Source organism: Hemitrygon akajei, chromosome 22, assembly GCF_048418815.1.
Source record: "Hemitrygon akajei chromosome 22, sHemAka1.3, whole genome shotgun sequence".
Taxonomy (NCBI): Eukaryota; Metazoa; Chordata; class Chondrichthyes; order Myliobatiformes; family Dasyatidae; genus Hemitrygon; species Hemitrygon akajei.
Window position 1 is genome coordinate 8,813,651 of NC_133145.1, and position 19,362 is coordinate 8,833,012.

Sequence of the window (19,362 nt, forward strand, 5' to 3'; positions counted from 1 at the left end):
GACTTCCTCACCAGGAGACCACCAACGTGGATCAGAAATCACAACTCCTCCTCGCTGACAATCAACACTGGTGCACCTCAAGGATGCGTGCTTAGCCCACTGCTCTACTCTCTCTACACCTACAAATGTGTGGCTAGGCACAGCTCAAATGTCATCTATAAATTTGCTGATGACACAGCTATTGTCGACAAAATTTCAGATGGTAATGAGGAGGGTGTAAGATAGATCAACTGGTTGAGTGGTGTCACAGCAACAACCTTGCACTTAATGTCAGTAAAACCAAAGAACCAATTGTGTACTTCAGAAAAGGTAAGATGAGGGAACACACACCAGATCTCATTGAGGGATCAGTGGAGGAAAGTGCAAGCAATTTCAAGTTTATGAGCGTCAATATCTTTGAAGATCTAGCCTGGGCCCAACATATTGATGCAATTACAAATTGACAGCAGTTATATTTCAGGAGATTTGATATGTCTTCAAAGCTTCTCGCAGCTTTCTACAGATAAACTGTAGAAAATATTCCAAATGGTTGCATCACCATATGGTACGGAGGGGCCACTACACAGGATCAGAAAGAGCTGCAGAAAGTTGTAAACTCAGCCAGCTCTATCGTGGCACTAGCCTCCCCAGCATTCAGAATACCTTCACAAGGAGGCATCCATCATTATAGCCCAGGACTTCATCAAGGAAGTACAAAAGCATGAAGACACACATTGTTTCAGAAACAGCTTCTTCCCACCCACCATCATATTTTTGAATGGACAATTAATCCATATAAACTACCTCACAACCTCATGATATTTTTCCCTTTTTTTGCTCTGTTAGCATTACAGATTTTATATATATATATATATATATATATATACACACACACACACACACACACACACACACATATATATACATATATATATATATATATATATACACACACACACACACACATATATATATATATATATATATATACACACACACACACATACACACACACTCACACACGCATATAGACTGCCTATAAAAAGTATTCCCCCCCCCACCCTTGGAAAATTTTGTGTTTTTTTGTTTTCTAACATTGAATTACAGTGGATTTAATTTGGCTTTTTTGACTCTGATCAACAGAAAAAGATTATTTTGTGTCAAAGTGAAAACAGATCTCTACAAGGGGATCTAAATTAATAACAAATATAAAATGCAAAATAATTGATTGCATAAATATTCACCTCCCCCCCCCCCTTTAATATGACACAACAAATCATCATTGGTGCAGCCAATTGGTTTTATGTTTCTATAATAAGTTGAATGGGGATCTGTTTTTGGAGACCTGTGTGCAGTCAAGGTGTTACAACTGATTATAGTGAAAGTACACCTGTATCTGGAAAGTCCATCTGCTGGTGAGTCAGTATCCTGGCAAAAACTACACCCTGAAGACAAAAGAACACACCAAGGAACTCCGTGAAAAGGTTATTGAAAAGAACAAGCCAGGAGATGGATATAAGAAAATTTCCAAGTCACTGAATATCTCTTAAGAGTACAGTTAACTCAATCATCAAGAAATGGAAAGAATGTGGCACAGCTGTAAATCTGCCTAGAGCAGGCCGTCCTCAGAAGGGGACTAATGAGGGAGGCCACCAAGAGAACTATGACAACTCTGGTGGAGTTACAAGCTTCAGTGGCTAAGATGGGAGACACTGCGCATACAACAACTGTTGCCCGGGTGCTTCACCAGTCACAGCTTTATGGGAGAGTGGCAAAGAGAAAGCCATTGTTGAAAAAAAACTCAAATGAAATTTCAGCTAGAGTTTGGCAGAAGACATGTGGGAGACTCTAAAGTCAGCTGGAAGAAACTTCTATGGTCTGATGAAACCAAAGTTAAGCTTTATGACCATCAGACTAAACGTTATGCTTGACATAGGCCAAGCTCCGCACATCATCCCTACCATCCCTACCATGAAGCACAGTGGTGGCTGCATCATGCTGTGGGGATGCTGCACTGCAGCAGGCCCAGCCTTATGAAGGTAGAGGGTAAAATGAATGCAGTAAATTACAGGGTGTAGCTTTGCCAGGATACTGACTCACCAGCAGTTGGACTTCCAGTCTGCAAGAGAACAGCGACTTGGGAGAAGTTCTGTTTTCCAGCAAGACAATAACCCTAAGCATAAAACCGAAGCTACACAGAAATGACTTAAAAACAACCAAGTTCATGTCCTGGAGTGGCCAAATCAAAGTCCAGACCTCAGTCCAATTGAGAATTTGTGGCTGGACTTGAAAAGGGCTATTCATTCATGATCTCCATGCAACCTGACAGAGATTAAGCAGTTTTGTAAAGTAGAATGGAGAAAAATTGCAGTGGCCAGATGTGCAAAGCTGATAGAGACCTATTCACACAGACTCAAGGCTGTAATTGCTGCCAAAGGTGGATCTACTAAATACTGACTTGAATGGCTGAATACTTATGCAACCAATTATTTTGTGTTTTATATTTGTAATTAATTTAGATCACTTCATAGAGATCTGTTTCACATAGACATGAAAGTCTTTTTCTGTTGATCAGTGTCAAAAAAAAAGCCAAATTAAATCCATTGTGATTCAATGTTGTAAAACCATAAAACACGAAAACTTCCAGGGGTGGGGGGGGGTGGGGTGAATACTTTTTATAGGCACTGTATACATAGAAACATAGAAAACTTGCAGCACAATACAGGCCCTTTGGACCACAAAGCTATGCTGAACATGTACTTACTTTAGAAATTACCTAGGGTTACCCATAGACCTCTATTTTTCTAAGCTTCATGTACCTATTCAAAAGTCTCTTAAAAGATGCTATTGTATCTATCTCCACCACTGTTGCCGGCAGCCTATTCCACGCACTCACCTCTCTGCGTAAAAAACTTACCTCTGACATCTCCTCTGTACCTAATTCCAAGTACCTTAAAACTGTGCCCTCTTGTGTTAGCCACTTTAGCACTGGGAAAAAGCCTCTGACTATCCACACGACCAATGCCTCTCATCATCTTGTACACCTCTATCAGGTCACCTCTCATCCTCCGCTGCTCCAAGGACAAAAGGCCGGGTTCATTCAACCTGTTCTCATAAGGCATGCTCCCCAATCCAGGCAACATCCTTGTAAATCTCCTCTTCACCCTTTCTGTAGTTTCCACATCCTTCCTGTAGTGAGGTGACCAGAACTGAGCACAGTACTCCAAGTGGGGTCTGACCAGGGTCCTATAAAGCTGTAACATTACCTCTCAGCTCTTAAACTCAATCCCACGATTGATGAAGGCCAATGCACTGTATGCCTTCTTAACCACAGAGTCAACCTGCGTAGCAGCTTTGAGTGTCCTATGGACTCTGACCCCAAGATCCCTCTGATCCTCCACACTGCCAAGAGTCTTACCATTAATACTATATTCTGCCATACTTGACCTACCAAAATGAAGCACCTCACACTAATGTGGGCTGATCTCTCTCTGCCACTTCTCAGCCCATTTTTGCATCCTATCAATGTCCTGCTGTAACCTTTGACAGCCCTCCACGCTATCCACAACACCTCCAACCTTTGTGTCATCAGCAAACTTACTAACCCATCCCTCCACTTCCTCATCCAGGTCATTTATAAAAATTACGAAGAGAATGGGTCCCAGAACAGATCCCTGAGGCACCCCACTGGTCACCGACCTCCATGCAGAATATGACCCGTCTAAAACCACACTTTGCCTTCTGTGAGCAAGCAAGTTCTGGATCCACAAAGCAATGTCCCCTTGGATCCCATGCCTCCTTACTTTCTCAATAGGCCTCGCATGGGGTACCTTATCAAATGCCTTGCTGAAATCCATATACACTATATCTACTGCTCTTCCTTCATCCATGTGTTTAGTCACATCCTCAAAAAATTCAATAAGGCTCATAAGGCAAGACCTGCCTTTGACAAAGCCATGCTGACTATTCCTCATCATATTATGCCTCTCCAAATGTTCATAAATCCTGCCTCTCAGGATCTTCTCCATCCACTTGCCAACCATTGAAGTAAGACTCGCTGGTCTATAATTTCCTGGGTTATTTCTACTCCCTTTCTTGAATAAGAGAACAACATCTGCAACCCTCTAATCCTCTGGAACCTCTCCCATCCCAAATGATGATGCAAAGATCATTGCCAGGGGATCAGCAATCTCCTCCCACACCTCCCACAGTAGCCTGAGGTACATCTCATCCAGTCCTGGAGACTTATCCAACTTGATGCTTTCCAAAAGCTCCAGCATATCCTCTTTCTTAATATCTGCATGCTCAAGATTTTCAGTCTGCTGCAAGTCATCACTACAATCGCCTGGATCATTTTCTGTAGTGAATACTGAAGCAAACTTTTCATTAAGTATCTCTGCTACCTCCTCTGATTCTATACACACTTTTCAACTGTCACATTTCATTGGTCCTATTCTTTCATGTCTTATCCTCTTGGTCTTCACATACTTGTAGAATGCCTTGGGGTTTTCCTTAATCCTGCTCGCCAAGGCCTTCTCATGGCCCTTCTGGCTCTCCTAATTTAATTCATAAGCTCCTTCCTGCTAGCCTTATAATCTTCTAGATCTCTATCATTACCTATTTTTATCTATCATTTACCTTTTGTAAGTTTTTCTTTTCTTCTTGACTAGATTTTCAACAGCCTTTGTACACAACAGTTCCTGTACCCTACCATCCTTTCCCTGTCTCATTGGAATGTACCTATGCAGAACACCATGCAAATATCCCCCGAACATTTGCCACATTTCTGCCGTACATTTCCCAATTTATGCTTCCCGGATGCTGCCCAACCTGCTGAGTTCATCCAGCTTTTGTACGTGAAGTTCCTACCTGACAGCTTCACATTTCCCCTTACTCCAATTAAAAGCTTTCCTAATTTGTCTGTTCCTATCCCTCTCCAATGCTATAAATACATATATTTATTTTAATTTATTGTTATCTTTATTATGTATTGAAATGTACTGCTGCCTCAAAACAAAAAATTTCACGACATATGTCAATGATATTCAACCTAATTCTAACTCTGATTGTGAAATTTAGCACAGTTAATACCCCAGTATCTCTCAAGGGAATTATCCTGCATCTCCATATTCCTACTCAGAGAACAATCTTCACAACCTTAACATGTTGCCCAATCCCAACCAACCTTAGGCCCCACCTACTCCTCTATCCTACAACTCTCCACCTCCAACTTCAACCACAAAGTTCAAAAGTTGGATGTTCAAAGTAAATTTATTATCAAAGTACATCTATGTCACCATATACAACCCTGAGATTTATTAATCATAGTTAATTAAGGAACACAATGGATTCAATGAAAGACTGCACCCAACAGGACGGACAAACAACCAATGTGCAAAAACCAACTTGGGTGTTCAACCAGTGTGCAAATACAACAAACTGAGCAAGTACAAAAAGAGAGAAAAAAAAAGAAATAAAAGTAATGATAATGAATAAATAAGCAAAAAAATCAAGAACACGAGATGAGGAGTCCTGAAAAGTGAGTCCATAGGTTGTGGGAACAGTTCAGTGTTGGGATAAATTAAGATGAGTGGCATTATCTCTTCTGGTTCAAGAGCCTGATGGTTGAGGGGTAATAACTGTTCCTGAATCTGGTGGTGTAAGTCCTGTGGATCCTGTACCTTCTTCCTGATGGCAGCAGACAGACAGACAGGCATACTTTATTGATCCCGAGGGAAACTGAGTTTCGTTACAGCCGCACCAACGAAGAATAGTGTAGAAATATAGCAATAAGAATATAGCTATATAATACAGAATATAGAAATATAGCAATATAGCAGTGAGAAGAAAGCATGGCTTGGATAGTTGGGTGGGGGTGAAGGTCCTTGATGATGGATGCTACACTCTGTGTAGATATGCTAAATGGAGGGGAGGACTTTACCCATGATGGACTAGGCAGTATCCACTACTTTTGTAGGGCTTTCTGTGCAAGGGCTTTGGTGCTTCCTTACCAGGCTGTGATGGAACCAGTCAGTATATTCTCCACCATGAAGCTATAGAAGTTTGCCAAAGTTTAAAAAGTCCTGCCGTATCTTCACAAACTTCTAAAAAGTAGATGTGCTGCCATGCTTTCTTCATAAAGGTACTTTCATGCTGGATCCAGGACAGATCCTCTGAAATGATAACACTGAGGAATTTAAAATTGCTGACCCTCTCCACCCTGATAAGGACCTCGAAAGCGAGTGGCTCATAGATCTCTGATTCCTCCTCTTGAAGACAATAATCAGCTCCTTGATCTTGCTGATTTTGAATGAGGGTTTGTTGTAGCACCACTCAGACAGGTTTTCAATGTCCCTCCTATATGCTGATCTGTCATCACCTTTGATTCGGCCAATTGGTAGTGGTGTCATCAGGAAACGTGAATATGGCTTTGGAGCTGTGCTTAGCCACAGAGTCATAAGTGTAAAGCTAGCAGAACAGGGGGTCTAAGCACACAGACTTGTGTGCATCTGTGCTGATGGAGATCACAGAAGAGATATTGTTGCCAATCAGAACTGCCTGGGGTCTGTAAGTGAGGAAATCAAGGATCCAGTTGCTGAAAGAGGTATTGAGGCCCAAGACTTGAAACTTATTGACTAGTTTTGAGAATCTTCACTGTCCAGATGTTCCAGGATTGAGTGAGGAGCTAATGAAATGGCATCTGTTGTTGACACCTTGTAATTGTAGGCAAATTAGAGTGGATCCAGGTCGCTTCTCAGGCAGGAGTTGATGCGTTCCATCATAAACCTCTCCAAGTACTTCATCACAGTGGATGTAAGAGCTAGTGGGCAATAGCCAATGATGCCTGTTATCATGTTTATCTTTGGCACTGAAGCCTGACTGAAGCAGGTGGTTATTACAGATTGCCGAAGCAAGAGGCTAAAGATGTCTGTGAACACACCAACCAGTTGATCAGCACTGGCCTTTAGTACTCAGCCAGATACCCCGTCAAGACTGGATGCTTTCATGGGTTCACCCTCCCAAAGGATGCACTCACGTCAGCCTCAAAGACTGAAATCACAGGGTCATAGAGTCATAGTGTTATAGAACAGAAACAAGCCCTTCAGCCCATCTAATCTGTGCTGAATCATTAATTCACCTTGTCCCACTGATCTGCACCTGAATCATAGCCTCCTTGTCCCTCTCATCCATGTACCTGTCCAAATTTCTCTTAACTGTTGAAATCAACTCTGCATCCAGCAGTTGTACTAGCAGCTCATTCCACACACTCACCACCCTTCAAGTGAAGAAGTTCCCCCCTCAATATGCCTTTAAAGATTTCACCTTCTACCTTTAACCCAAGACTTTAGTGGAAAAAGCCTGCTTTCATTCTTCCACCAGGCCATCAGACTGATAATCTCACGCTAACTTGCGTGTACTCTATATTACATTGACTGTTCTATTTATAATAAATTACTATGTTTGCACATTGCACATTTAAAGGAAGACACAACGTAAAGATTGTTACTCATGTATGTGAAGGATGTAAGAAATAAAGTGAATTCAATTCACCTATAGCTTCAAAACTTTGTGTACCTCTAACAATTTCCCCTCAATCCTCTATCTTCTATGGAATAAAGTCCTAATCTGTTCAACCTTTCCCTATAACTTGGGTTCTCAAATCCCAGCAACATCCCTGTAAATTTTCTTTAAACTCTTTTAATCTTATTTACATCTTTCCTGTAGGTAGGTGGCTCAGAAGGGAAGGGGAGAGGGGGAGAAGAGGTAAACTGTGGTGATAGAGGATTTGTTGGTCAAGAGAATAGAAAGAAGCTTCTGTGGACAAGAATGAGACTCTTGGATGATTTGTTGCCTCCCGGATGCCAGGGTCAGGGACATCTCAGATCGAGTGCACAGTATTCCTAAGAGGAAAAGTGAGCAGCCAGAGGTCATGGTCCATGTTGGTACCAATGACATGAGTAGAATGGGTGATGAGGTCCTGCGAACAAGTTAGGTGCCAAGTTAAAGAACAAGACCTCCAAGTTTATGATAGATAGATAGATACTTTATTCATCCCCATGGGGAAATTCAACTTTTTTTCCAATGTCCCATACACTTGTTGTAGCAAAACTAATAACATACAATACTTAACTCAGTAAAAAATATGATATGCATCTAAATCACTATCTCAAAAAGCATTAATAATAGCTTTTAAAAAGTTCTTAAGTCCTGGCGGTTGAATTGTAAAGCCTAATGGCATTGGGGAGTATTGACCTCTTCATCCTGTCTGAGGAGCATTGCATCGATAGTAACCTGTCGCTGAAACTGCTTCTCTGTCTCTGGATGGTGCTATGTAGAGGATGTTCAGAGTTTTCCATAATTGACCGTAGCCTACTCAGCGCCCTTCGCTCAGCTACCGATGTTAAACTCTCCAGTACTTTGCCCACGACAGAGCCCGCCTTCCTTACCAGCTTATTAAGACGTGAGGCGTCCCTCTTCTTAATGCTTCCTCCCCAACACGCCACCACAAAGAAGAGGGCGCTCTCCACAACTGATCTATAGAACATCTTCAGCATCTCACTACAGACATTGAATGACGCCAACCATCTAAGGAAGTACAGTCGACTCTGTGCCTTCCTGCACAAGGCATTTGTGTTGGCAGTCCAGTCTAGCTTCTCGTCTAACTGTACTCCCAGATACTTGTAGGTCTTAACCTGCTCCACACATTCTCCATTAATGATCACTGGCTCCATATGAGGCCTAGATCTCCTAAAGTCCACCACCATCTCCTTGGTCTTGGTGATATTGAGACGCAGGTAGTTTGAGTTGCACCATATCACAAAGTCCTGTATCAGTTTCCTATACTCCTCCTCCTGTCCATTCCTGACACACCCCACTATGGCCGTGTCATCAGCGAACTTCTGCACATGGCAGGACTCCGAGTTATATTGGAAGTCTGATGTGTACAGGGTGAACAGGACCGGAGAGAGTACGGTTCCCTGCGGCGCTCCTGTGCTGCTGACCACCGTGTCAGACCTACAGTCTCCCAACCGCACATACTGAGGTCTATCTGTCAAGTAGTCCACTATCCAATCCACCATGTGAGAGTCTACTCCCATCTCCGTTAGTTTGTGCCTTAAGATCTTGGGCTGGATGGTGTTAGAGGCACTAGAGAAGTCAAGGAATGTAATCCTCACAGCACAACTGGCCCCATCTAGGTGAGAGAGTGATTTGTGCAGCAAATACGTGATAGCATCCTCCACTCCCACCTTCTCCTTATACGCAAACTGAAGAGGATCCTGGGCGTGCCTGGTTTGTGGCCTCAGATTCTGTATTATCAGCCGCTCCATGGTCTTCATCACGTGCGACGTCAAGGCAACAGGTCTGAAGTCATTCAACTCCTTTGGTTGTGGTTTCTTCGGTACCGGGACAATACAGGATGTTTTCCACTGTCTGGGTACTCTTCTCTGCTCCAGGATCATGTTGAAGATGCGCTGTAGTGGTTCTCCCAGCTCAGTCACACAGGCCCTCAGTAATCGTGGGGAAACTCCATCCGGTCCAGCCGCCTTGCTGGTACAGATCTTCCTCAGTTGACCTTCCACCTGTGCAGCCGTAATCCTGGGCATGGGCAAGGTCTCCTGTGAGTGGCTATTTTCCTGTGAGGGAAGTAAGCCTGGTGTGGATTTCTGCGGTGAGGATGAGATTGAGCTGTCGAACCTGTTGAAGAAGTTGTTCAGCTGGTTCGCTTTCTCCACATCTCCACTTATGTTCGCCCCCCGCTTTGCACCGCATCCGGTGATGATCTTCATCCCATCCCACACCTCCTTCGTGCTTTTTTTCTGCAGCTTTTGTTCTAGCTTCCTCCTATACTGCTCCTTTGCCCCCCTTATCTGTACTCTGAGTTCCTTCTGAACTCTTTTAAGCTCCAACCGATCACCATCTTTAAAGGCCCTCTTCTTCTGGTTTAGGAGGCCTTTGATGTGACTAGTGATCCAGGGCTTATTATTGGGATAGCAGCGAACAGTTCTAACAGGGACAACGGCATCCACACAAAAGTTAATATAGTCCGTTGTGCATTCAGTGACCTCCTCAACGCCCCCACAGAGCCCCCCTTGCAGTACATCCCAGTTAGTAGTACCGAAGCAGTCTCTCAGGGCCTGTTCAGCTTCAGGAGTCCACTTCCTAAAAGAGCGTGTGGTAGTGGGATGCCTCATCACAATTGATAGCATTGATACCTGTACCATGTGCAAGTGAGGTCAGAAATAGGAAAATTATACAGATTAACTTGTGACAAAGGAGATAGTGCAGGACAGAGGGCTTCAAACTTTTGAATCATTGAGTTCTCTTTCAGGGAAAGTGGTCCCCTGTACAAAGGGACTGTTTGCACCTGAACAATCGGAGGGGGACTAATATCCCAGCAGGAAGGTTTGCTAGTGCTACATGGTGGTGGGTTATACTAGAGCTGCAGGGGTTTTAGAAACTGAGTTCCAGAACACATAGTGGTGTGGTTGTGGAGGAAGATTGTTAAGCCTACATACAAAGTCAGGAATCAAAAATTAAGCATAGTGGGTCAAATGTTCTGAACTGCATATATTTCAATGCAAGGAGTATTGTAGGAAAAGCAGATGAGCTTAGGGGCATGGATCAGCACGTGGAATTATGACATTATAGCCATTAGTAAGACTTGGTTGCAGGAGGGGAAGGACTGGCAGCTCAATATTCTGGGGTTCTGTTGTTTTAAACGTGACAGAGCAGGAGGGATTAAAGGGAGAGGGGTGTATTACAATTCAGGGAAAATGTCACAGCAGTGTTTAGTCAGGACAGACTGGAGAGCTCCTCGGAATAAGAACGTTATTTTGCCAAAGGGTGGTGAATTTGTGGAATTTGTTGTCACGTGCAGCTATGGAGACCAGATCATTGGGTGTATTTAAGGCAGAGATTGATAGGTTCTTTATTGGATATGGCATCAAAGGTTACAGGAGAAAGCTAGCAACTGGGGTTGAGGAGGAGATTTAAAAAAAAAGGACCATCCATGATTGAATGGCGGAGCAGACTCAATGGGCCAATGGCCTAATTCTGCTCCTATGTCTTATGTCCATGTTAAGGATTATATTACAGACCACCCAACAGTTCGTAGGATTTAGAGGAGCAAATTTGCAGAGAGATTGCAGACTGTTGCAAGAAACATATGGTTGTAATAGGTGTCCACATATTGACTGGGAATCCCATACAGTCTGCCCTCCTTATCCGTGAGGGGCTGGTTACGGGAACCCTCGCAGATACCAAATTCATGGATGCTCAAGCCCCTTATTCAACCTGTATCAATCCGGTGGACCTTAGGACACAGCAGAACCCAAGACCTTATTTAACCTGTCTCAGTGCATTAGGATCCAGCGGCAGAGATCTGAATCCACACTGTTTCTGTTCACAAAAATAATCACGATAACGATTGAAAATAAAGTGGAAATAATAAAGCGATCCGAAAGAGGTGAAACGCCATCGGTCATTGGGAAAGCATTAGGCTACGTCAGTCAACGATCGGAACAATTTTAAAGGATAAAGTGAGAAAGGTGCTGCCCCGATGAAAGCTACAATTATTACTAAGCAACGCAGAGGTTTAATTATTGGGTTTTGGGTTTTTGGGTTTTTGATCCTCCACACCAACCCCGGCACAGTGGAGAGCGCACTCCATAGCGATCTGTCACTAGATTGAACTCGGGAACTTCCCGAGCCCAGCACTGAAACATACGTTCTTAAGTGATTTATATGCATAGAAAGGTAAAATATATACTATATACGAATGCAAACGTTTGACTAACTGACGCTAAATAATACCGGATGTTCCTGTTCCGACTTACTTAGTAAGAGAACTTCCAATTTTTTTCGATCCTGATCCACGATAACCCACGCACATCCTCCCGTATACTTTAAATCATCTCTAGATTACTAATAATACCCAATACAATGTAAATGCTATGTAAAATGGTTGTTATACTGCATTGTTTAGGGAATAATGATAAGAAAAAAAGTCTGTACATGCTCAAACAAGTGCTGGAAGAGCACTTCCGGGTTTTCGCGATTCGCAGTTGGTTGAATTCGCGGATAAGGAGGACCGACTGTACTGTAAAAGGGCTGGATGGGATAGAGTTTGTCAGGTGTGTTCAGGAAAAAGGGCAGGTAACACAAGTTTATGTAGGGCAACACTGTGTTTAATGATCATAGCGCCACTGAAAGGGAAGGTCTGGTCCGAGTTGAGATTCTAAATTGGAGAAAGGCTAATTTTGATGATATCAGAGAGGATTTGGCAAGTTTGGTGTGGGACAGGGTGTTTTCTGGCAAAAGTGTATTTGGTGAGAAGCTTTCAAGAGTGAAATTATGAAAGTACAGAGTTTGTGCCTCTCAGAATAAAAGGCAAGGATAACAGGTTTATGGATCCTTGGTTTTTGAGAGATATTGAGGTCCTGGTTAAGAAAATAAGGAGGTACATAGCAGGTATAGGCAGGTAGGAACAAATGAGGTGCTTGAGGAGTATAAGAAATGCAAGAGAAAACTTCAGAAGGAAATGAAGAATACTAAAAGAAGACATGAAGTTTCTCTAACAGACAAGGAGAAGGAGAATCCTAAGGGCCTCTATAGATGTGTTAAGAACAAAAGGATAGCAAGGGAGAAAATTGGTCCTCTGGAAGATCAGAGGGGTAATCTATGCATGGAGCTGAGATGGGGGAGATCTTAAATGTTTCTTTTACATCTATATTTACTCGTGAGGCAGACACAGAGTCAGTAGATGTGAGGCAATATAACAGTGAAATCATGGACCCTATACAGATTACAGAGGAAATCTCCAGGGGCTGAAAAGGTGTTCCCTTGGACCCTGTAGGAAGCTAGTGCAAAAATTACAGAGGCCCTAACAGATATTGAAAACATTCTTAACCATGGGTGAGGTGCCGAGGATTGGAGGATAACTAATGTTGTTCTGTGGTTTAAAAAAGGCACTAACAATAAACCAGGAAATTATAGGCTGGTGAGCCTGACATCAGTAGTTGGCAAGTTATTGGAAGGTATTCTAAGGAACTGGGTATATAAGTATTGGATAGACATGGACTAATTAAGGATAGTCAACATGGCTTTGTGCATTTTAAGTTGTGTCTAGCCAATCTTATAGAGTGTTTGAGGAAGTCACCATGAAAGTTGATGAAGGTAAGGCAGTGGATGTTTTCTACGAGGCCTTTGACAAGGTCCTACATGGGAAATTGGTCAAGAAGGTTCAGCCACTTGGCATTGAATATGAAGTAGTAAATTGGATTAGACAATGGCTTTGTGGGAGAAGCTGGAGAGTGGTAGTAGATGGTTGCCTTTCTGACACAAGGTCTGTGACTAGTGGAGTGCAGCAGGGATTGCTGCTGGGTCCTTTGTTGGTTGGTTTTTATCAATGATCTGGATGATAATGTGGTTAAATGGATCAGCAAATTTGCGGATGACACCAAGATTTAGGATGAAAGTGGACAGTGAGAAGGACTATCAAAGCTTGCAGTGGGATCTGGACCAGATGGAAAAATGGGTTGAAAAATGACAGATGGAATTTAATGCAGACTAGTTTGAGGTGTTGCATTTTCTGAGGATCAGTTAGGGTAGGTTTTACATGATGAACAGTAGGGCACAGAGGAGTGTGGTAGAACAGAAGGATCTGGGAATACAGATCCATAATTCCTTGAAAGTGCCATTACAGGTAGATAAGGTCATAAAGAAAGTTTTTGACACATTGGCCTTCATAAATTAATGTATTGAGTACTGGAGTTAGGATTGTAGGTTGCAACTGTATGAAATGTTGGTGAGGCCTTATCTGGAGTTTTGTGGCAGCTCATCTGCAAGTGAAGTCTTGCTGTCACCTATGTCACTTGGCTTCACTTTGCAGGAGACAACAACACTCAAGTCCTACCACAGCTGTTGAGCATCCTTCACGTTTGGTCTGGAATTGTCACTTCGCATGTGAGATGGCTTTCTGGAGATCATACCTGGACCTCTTGTATTTAACTTGGTCACCAGATCTGAATGCCACTGATCTGGCCCTTAATAGATTGCGGAGGGCTTCTGGTTGGGGAAAACTCTGAATGATTTTGTGGGACACACTCATCTATGACTGTTCTTATAAAGTCAGTGACAACCGTGGTGTATCTGTAAGCAGTCAAAGCAATCCCATAGCCTCTCCTTTGCCCCCTGCAAACATCATTTTGCTGTCCTTATTTCTGAAGCCTTTGCCTGAATACAGGTAGGAGGAGGACAATTAAGCAGTCTAGGCATGGAATGGTAGGCATTCCTAGTCACAGTGTAACAGTAGTGGAGTGTGCTGGGACCCTGGTGCTGCAAGTGAGAAGTTGTTAAGCCGAGAATTCTTCAAACAAGCCTGGCTGCAGTCTGCGACAATTATTTGAAAGGCATCAGGGTGGACTGCTTAGTGCTTGATGATTATGGCAATCAGTGCATCAATTGCTTGCTTAACATCTGCCTTTAGAAGATAGAAAGCCTACAGCACAATACAGGCCCTTCAGCCCACAAAGCTGTGCCGAACATGTAAATACTTTAGAAATTACCTAGGGTTACCCATAGCCCTCTATTTTTCTAAGCTCCATGTACCTATCCAGGAGTCTCCTAAAAGACCTATCATATCCGCCTCCACCACTGCCGCCGGCAGCTCATTCCGCACACTCACCACTCTTTGTATAAAAACTTACCCCTGACATCTCCTCTGTACATACTTCGATGGTATGTAAACTGAGGTAAGGATCACAGAGGAGAACTCTCTTGGTAATTAGAATAGTCGTCACGTAATCATCAACCCCATCCACTCCCACCAAATCGCTCTGCCCACTCCTCCCCAAACCCACAACTGTCTTCTGCAGTCTACAGCAATCAACATTGGATCCAACAATTTCAGATAATGAGAGGTCCATTAGATACAGGAGAAGAATTATCCATCCAGCCCATTGAGTCTGTTCATCCTTCAATAGTGGTTTCAACTCCATTCTCCTGCCTTGTCCCTGTTACTCTTAAACCTGGAACCAATCAAGAATGTATTAATCTCTTCCTTAAATACACTCAATAACTTGGCCTCCACAGCTGTCTGTGGCAATGAATTCCAGAAGTTCACCACCCTCTGTCTGAAGAAATTTTTCCTCATTGCAGTTATTTGGGATGTCCCTTTACTCCAAGGGTTGCCAACATTTTTTATGCTATGAACCAACAGCATTAAGCAAGGCGTCCATAGACCCCAGATTGGGAACCATTGCTTCACCCTGAGGCTGTTCCAGTTTATGTCATATCTGGCCAGTTTTGATTAAAGATCATCAGCCCTGACACATTAACTCTGCTATTCTCTCTCTACATATGCTGACTGGATAGCTGGGTGTTCAATTCTCCCTCTACTTACACTGACTGGCTAGCTGAGTGTTCCATTCTCTTTCCATAGATGCTGACTAGCTAGCTGGGTATACCATTCTCTCTCCACAGACATAAACTGGCTAGCTGGTTCTTCTATTCTCTCTCCAGACACTGACCAGCTGGCTGTGTGTTTCCAGCATCCTCTGCTTTTACTAGTAGAAACCAACATCTGTTTGCTAGTTACCAACAAGGCCACTGTTGAAAACTGGACCAATGCTTGAAACTAGCCCAGCAACAGCTTATCCTACTTACTGTATACACAACTGAAGTTCTGGACCTTCTGGATAGCTCTGTTAACTCTCCATTTACTGTTCAATTCATTGCCATTTAAAACAAATGCCCATTCATTCACGGTTTCTTGGAAATGCTCACAGATAAGGTCATTGCAACCTGACTATTTTGTTCTTCTTTACACAAACCACACGAACCCTTTAATTAGTTCCTGCACAGTCACAGGTTGCTGCTATTCTACATGAAACCACTCTAACCCTCAGTTAGATTCCAGCTTAACTCTATGCAAAATTTCCACAGTTCATCTTCCTCTTCGGAGGTTTTATGGCGGTTGGCAAACAGCTTTAAGGTGCATTACCACCACCTTCTGAACTGCAATGTGGGTCACGATATCTAAATCCTATACTGTATATTTAAATTTGAATCTATTTCTATTACAAAGACCTTTGTTCTTCCTGATCTTTCCTGTGTTTCGACCATCCCACTTCTTTCTAGATATTATAAAGATCTTTCTGTTCTCTCTTCATCACATTGTTTTCTCCACTTTTATTTTAAATTTTGCTGTCAATTATGTTTTTCATTCCTCCTTTAATGTAAATTATTTGAATGCCCACACCTGCTTGTCTATTTGCCTCCTTTGTGAATTTATCCACTTGCTCTTCCTCTTTAATACCAACATGTGCAGGAATCTCTATTTTTCTGTCTCCTTTCGAATAATTGAAAATCCACCTCTGGTGCTTCACGCAGCCATGGAGTCATCCACATCCCGGCTGCTGTTTGGAGACCTGTAAACAACTGCCATCAGGGTCCTTTTACCCTTGCCATTTCTTAACTCAACCCACAGAGACTCTACACCTACTGATCCTATGTCATCCCTTTCTAATGATTTTATATTGTTTCTTATACACAGGGCCACACCACCCCCTCTGCCTACTAACCTATCTTTCTGATACACTGTATATCCTTGGACGTTCAGCTCCCAATGGCAGCCATCCTAATCTTAATGCTTGACTTTGAATTGTATCCATTTTCCTGAGCATACAGTGTGATGCTGATCCAGATACTATACTTCCATAGTCCAATATTTTTCCACAGTTCTCCAGATAATAGGGTGACTCTGGACATCTGTGAAAACAAATCAGTTCCAAGAAAGTCTGACCACACTTAGACCAGAGATTCTAGATCTGACAAATCTGGTTCCCATTGACAGTCTAATTAGCAATTAAAAACTTGGGGATCATAGAGGTGCCAATCACTTTAAAAATTATCAACAATGAGCCTTTAAAAGGGGGAAAGCTATTACGTTGTCTGAAAATCTGAAATAAGGAAGTGTAATTGATTATGGGTTAACCAGTATGTGACAAAGTTCAGGTAATTCTTCACCTCATGTGAGGTATTACGTATAGTATTGGTCAATCTGTTGCAGGAAAGATTGCAGAAAAGATTTACCAGGTTGTTGCCAGGACTTATGTGTTACAAGGAGAGGTTGCAGAGATAAGGACTTTATTCCCTGGAATGTAGGAGATTGAAAGGTGACCTGATATACTGTAGGTCCACAAGATCATTAGGGGCATAGACAGGGTGAAAGCACGTGTCTTTTTGCCTCTGGAGTGGCTGCTAAAACAATGGGGTATCTAGGGTCGGTTTAAGATCAAAGGTGTGAGATTTAAAAAGGATTCTGGTGTAGCTTTTTCACACAAAGAGTGGTGCGTATTTAGAACCAGCTGCCAGAAATAGTGCTTGAGGCAGTCACGTTAGCAACAGTTAAAAGGCATTTAGAGTACATGAAAAGGGTGGGGTTTAGAGGCTATGAGTCAAACGCAGGCAGATGGACCGGCTCACTAGGAAACAGTAGGCATGGACGAGTTCGGGTATGCCCGATATAGAACTACAACAGAGATTTATATCAATAGCAACACAAACAAAATTCTGGAGAAACAAAATGCAGATTAAACAGATCCATGGAAGAAAATAAACGGTCAATGTTTTTGGCTGAGATGCTGCTCCCTGAGTTTCTTGGTCTCTGCGGTTAACTAGAACTGTTTTTCTGTATGCCTTTAGTGCAATATTTTCAATGCTGTCACCACACAGGAACATTCGAACTCCTAAGTCACAAAGGGTTAACTTACTTTCTTTCCTTAAAACCAATGTACAAACTTGTCCTACTGCGCATGCAGCAGGCTTTAAAACTGATACCTTTAGTTCGCTGACTTGCTCCTCCAAGGACACCGTCTCGTGTTGTCTGTGCTCGTTGATGGCGCACAAACAGCAGACGCTCATCTGGTCGGTCCGGCAGAAGACCTCCAGCGGTTTCCGATGGCTTGGGCACTTCCTGGCCTCAATATCGCTGATGGGGCTGATGATGCGGTGGTCCTTGAAGACCGGGTTGCTGGCGTGGGGCAAGAGGTGAAGCTGGCAGAAAGAGGCCATGCAAACCACGCATGACTTGACTGCCTTCAGCTTCTGCTCAGTGCAGAAGTCACACAGGACATCCTGAGGGCCAGTGGCATCATTTGAGGCAGAGGAGGAATCCGAGGTGGTGAAATCCTCCACGATCTCACAGAGAATGGTGTTCTTGGACAGGGAAGGTCTGGAGCTGAACGTCTCCCGGCACTGGGGGCACCGGAAGGTCTCCGATCTCCCATCCTGGTGCCAGCACCTCCCGATACATTCCATACAGAAGTTGTGGCCGCACGGGATGGTGGCAGGAGACTTGAGGAGGTCCAAGCAAATGGCGCAGCAGAGTTTGGCTTCGGAAATAGAGACTTTAGACACCGCCATTCCTCAGGGGAAAGAGAGAAAATCCAAAACAAGCCTCACCAGTCCAGACAAGCAAAAGACTGACAGGAAAAGCTGGCAGCGGTTCCGGGAATTTTTCATTAATGATCTACCTAGAAGCCAATAGCACAGACTGATGTCATTGACTCAAAACTTTTGCAACAGCAGAAGTTTCAGTTTTAACTTTTCATATTTAAATCTTACACAAAAAGTCTTGTTACAGCATAATCAAGGAGCCCCACCCTTAACTTACTCAGTTACACAAGCCAGCTACCAACATTCCTTTAGGTTTTATCGGAATGACATCTGTGCTTGCCTGTTATCCCAGCAGCAATAGCTTAAAGGGGAATTGACTCCACCACTGCATGAATTCTTCCCCCAGTCTCTTTACACACGCACAGAATGCCACAATATAAATGGTCTCAGCTGCCGACCAGGGGAGGGGTCAATGCCATCAAATGCTGCTGGGGGTGGAACTGTTAACCCTCTCCTAGTCCAGAAAGCAACAGTTGATGAGGAACTTCAAACATGCTGGAAATAAAGGCATTTAGAATTGAAAAGGAGAAACTAATAGTTAAATTAATTGAACCCCTAGAGATTTGATTTGATTTTACTGTAAACTCATTCTTTAAAAGGAGACCATCGATAAATCAGTGACAGGGGTCCAACTGCCAATGGACAGAGAACCAAACACTTATTCCTACATCTGTCTACGGGGAGCATCAAAGAATGAGTTTTAAATTGGTGAGTGGAGGGGGAGGAAAACATTTTGGAAAATTACCATCACCAGGGAAGTCAGCACAGAGCAAACTGCCAAAACCTGTGGTCTGTGTCGGTCTTTGCATATTGACATACTTCATTCCAGAAGTGGCTGGTGAGGACAGTGGATGTATTGGTTTTAACTTTCCAAATTTACCAGATTTAGGAATTGGAAAATGGGGAATGTGACTCGTGTATTCA

General features: G+C 43.0%; 1 protein-coding gene across 3 annotated transcripts in view; it reads right to left on the reverse strand.

The window, feature by feature from the left end:
* LOC140714952 (tripartite motif-containing protein 16-like) overlaps positions 1 to 18,761 on the reverse strand; it is a 49,410-nt gene extending 30,649 nt beyond the window's left edge. The window contains exons 1-2 of one of the 3 annotated variants that reach the window (XM_073026644.1): positions 18,656 to 18,761; positions 17,821 to 18,515 (exon numbers count right to left, since the gene is read on the reverse strand). In XM_073026644.1, coding sequence (XP_072882745.1) covers positions 17,821 to 18,405 — 585 coding nt within the window. In that variant the 5' untranslated portion in view covers positions 18,406 to 18,515; positions 18,656 to 18,761. Of the gene's footprint in view, positions 1 to 17,820 lie in introns of all 3 variants that reach the window. The other 2 variants (XM_073026645.1, XM_073026643.1) reach the window with 2 other exon arrangements.
* Positions 18,762 to 19,362: the final 601 nt, after the last annotated feature.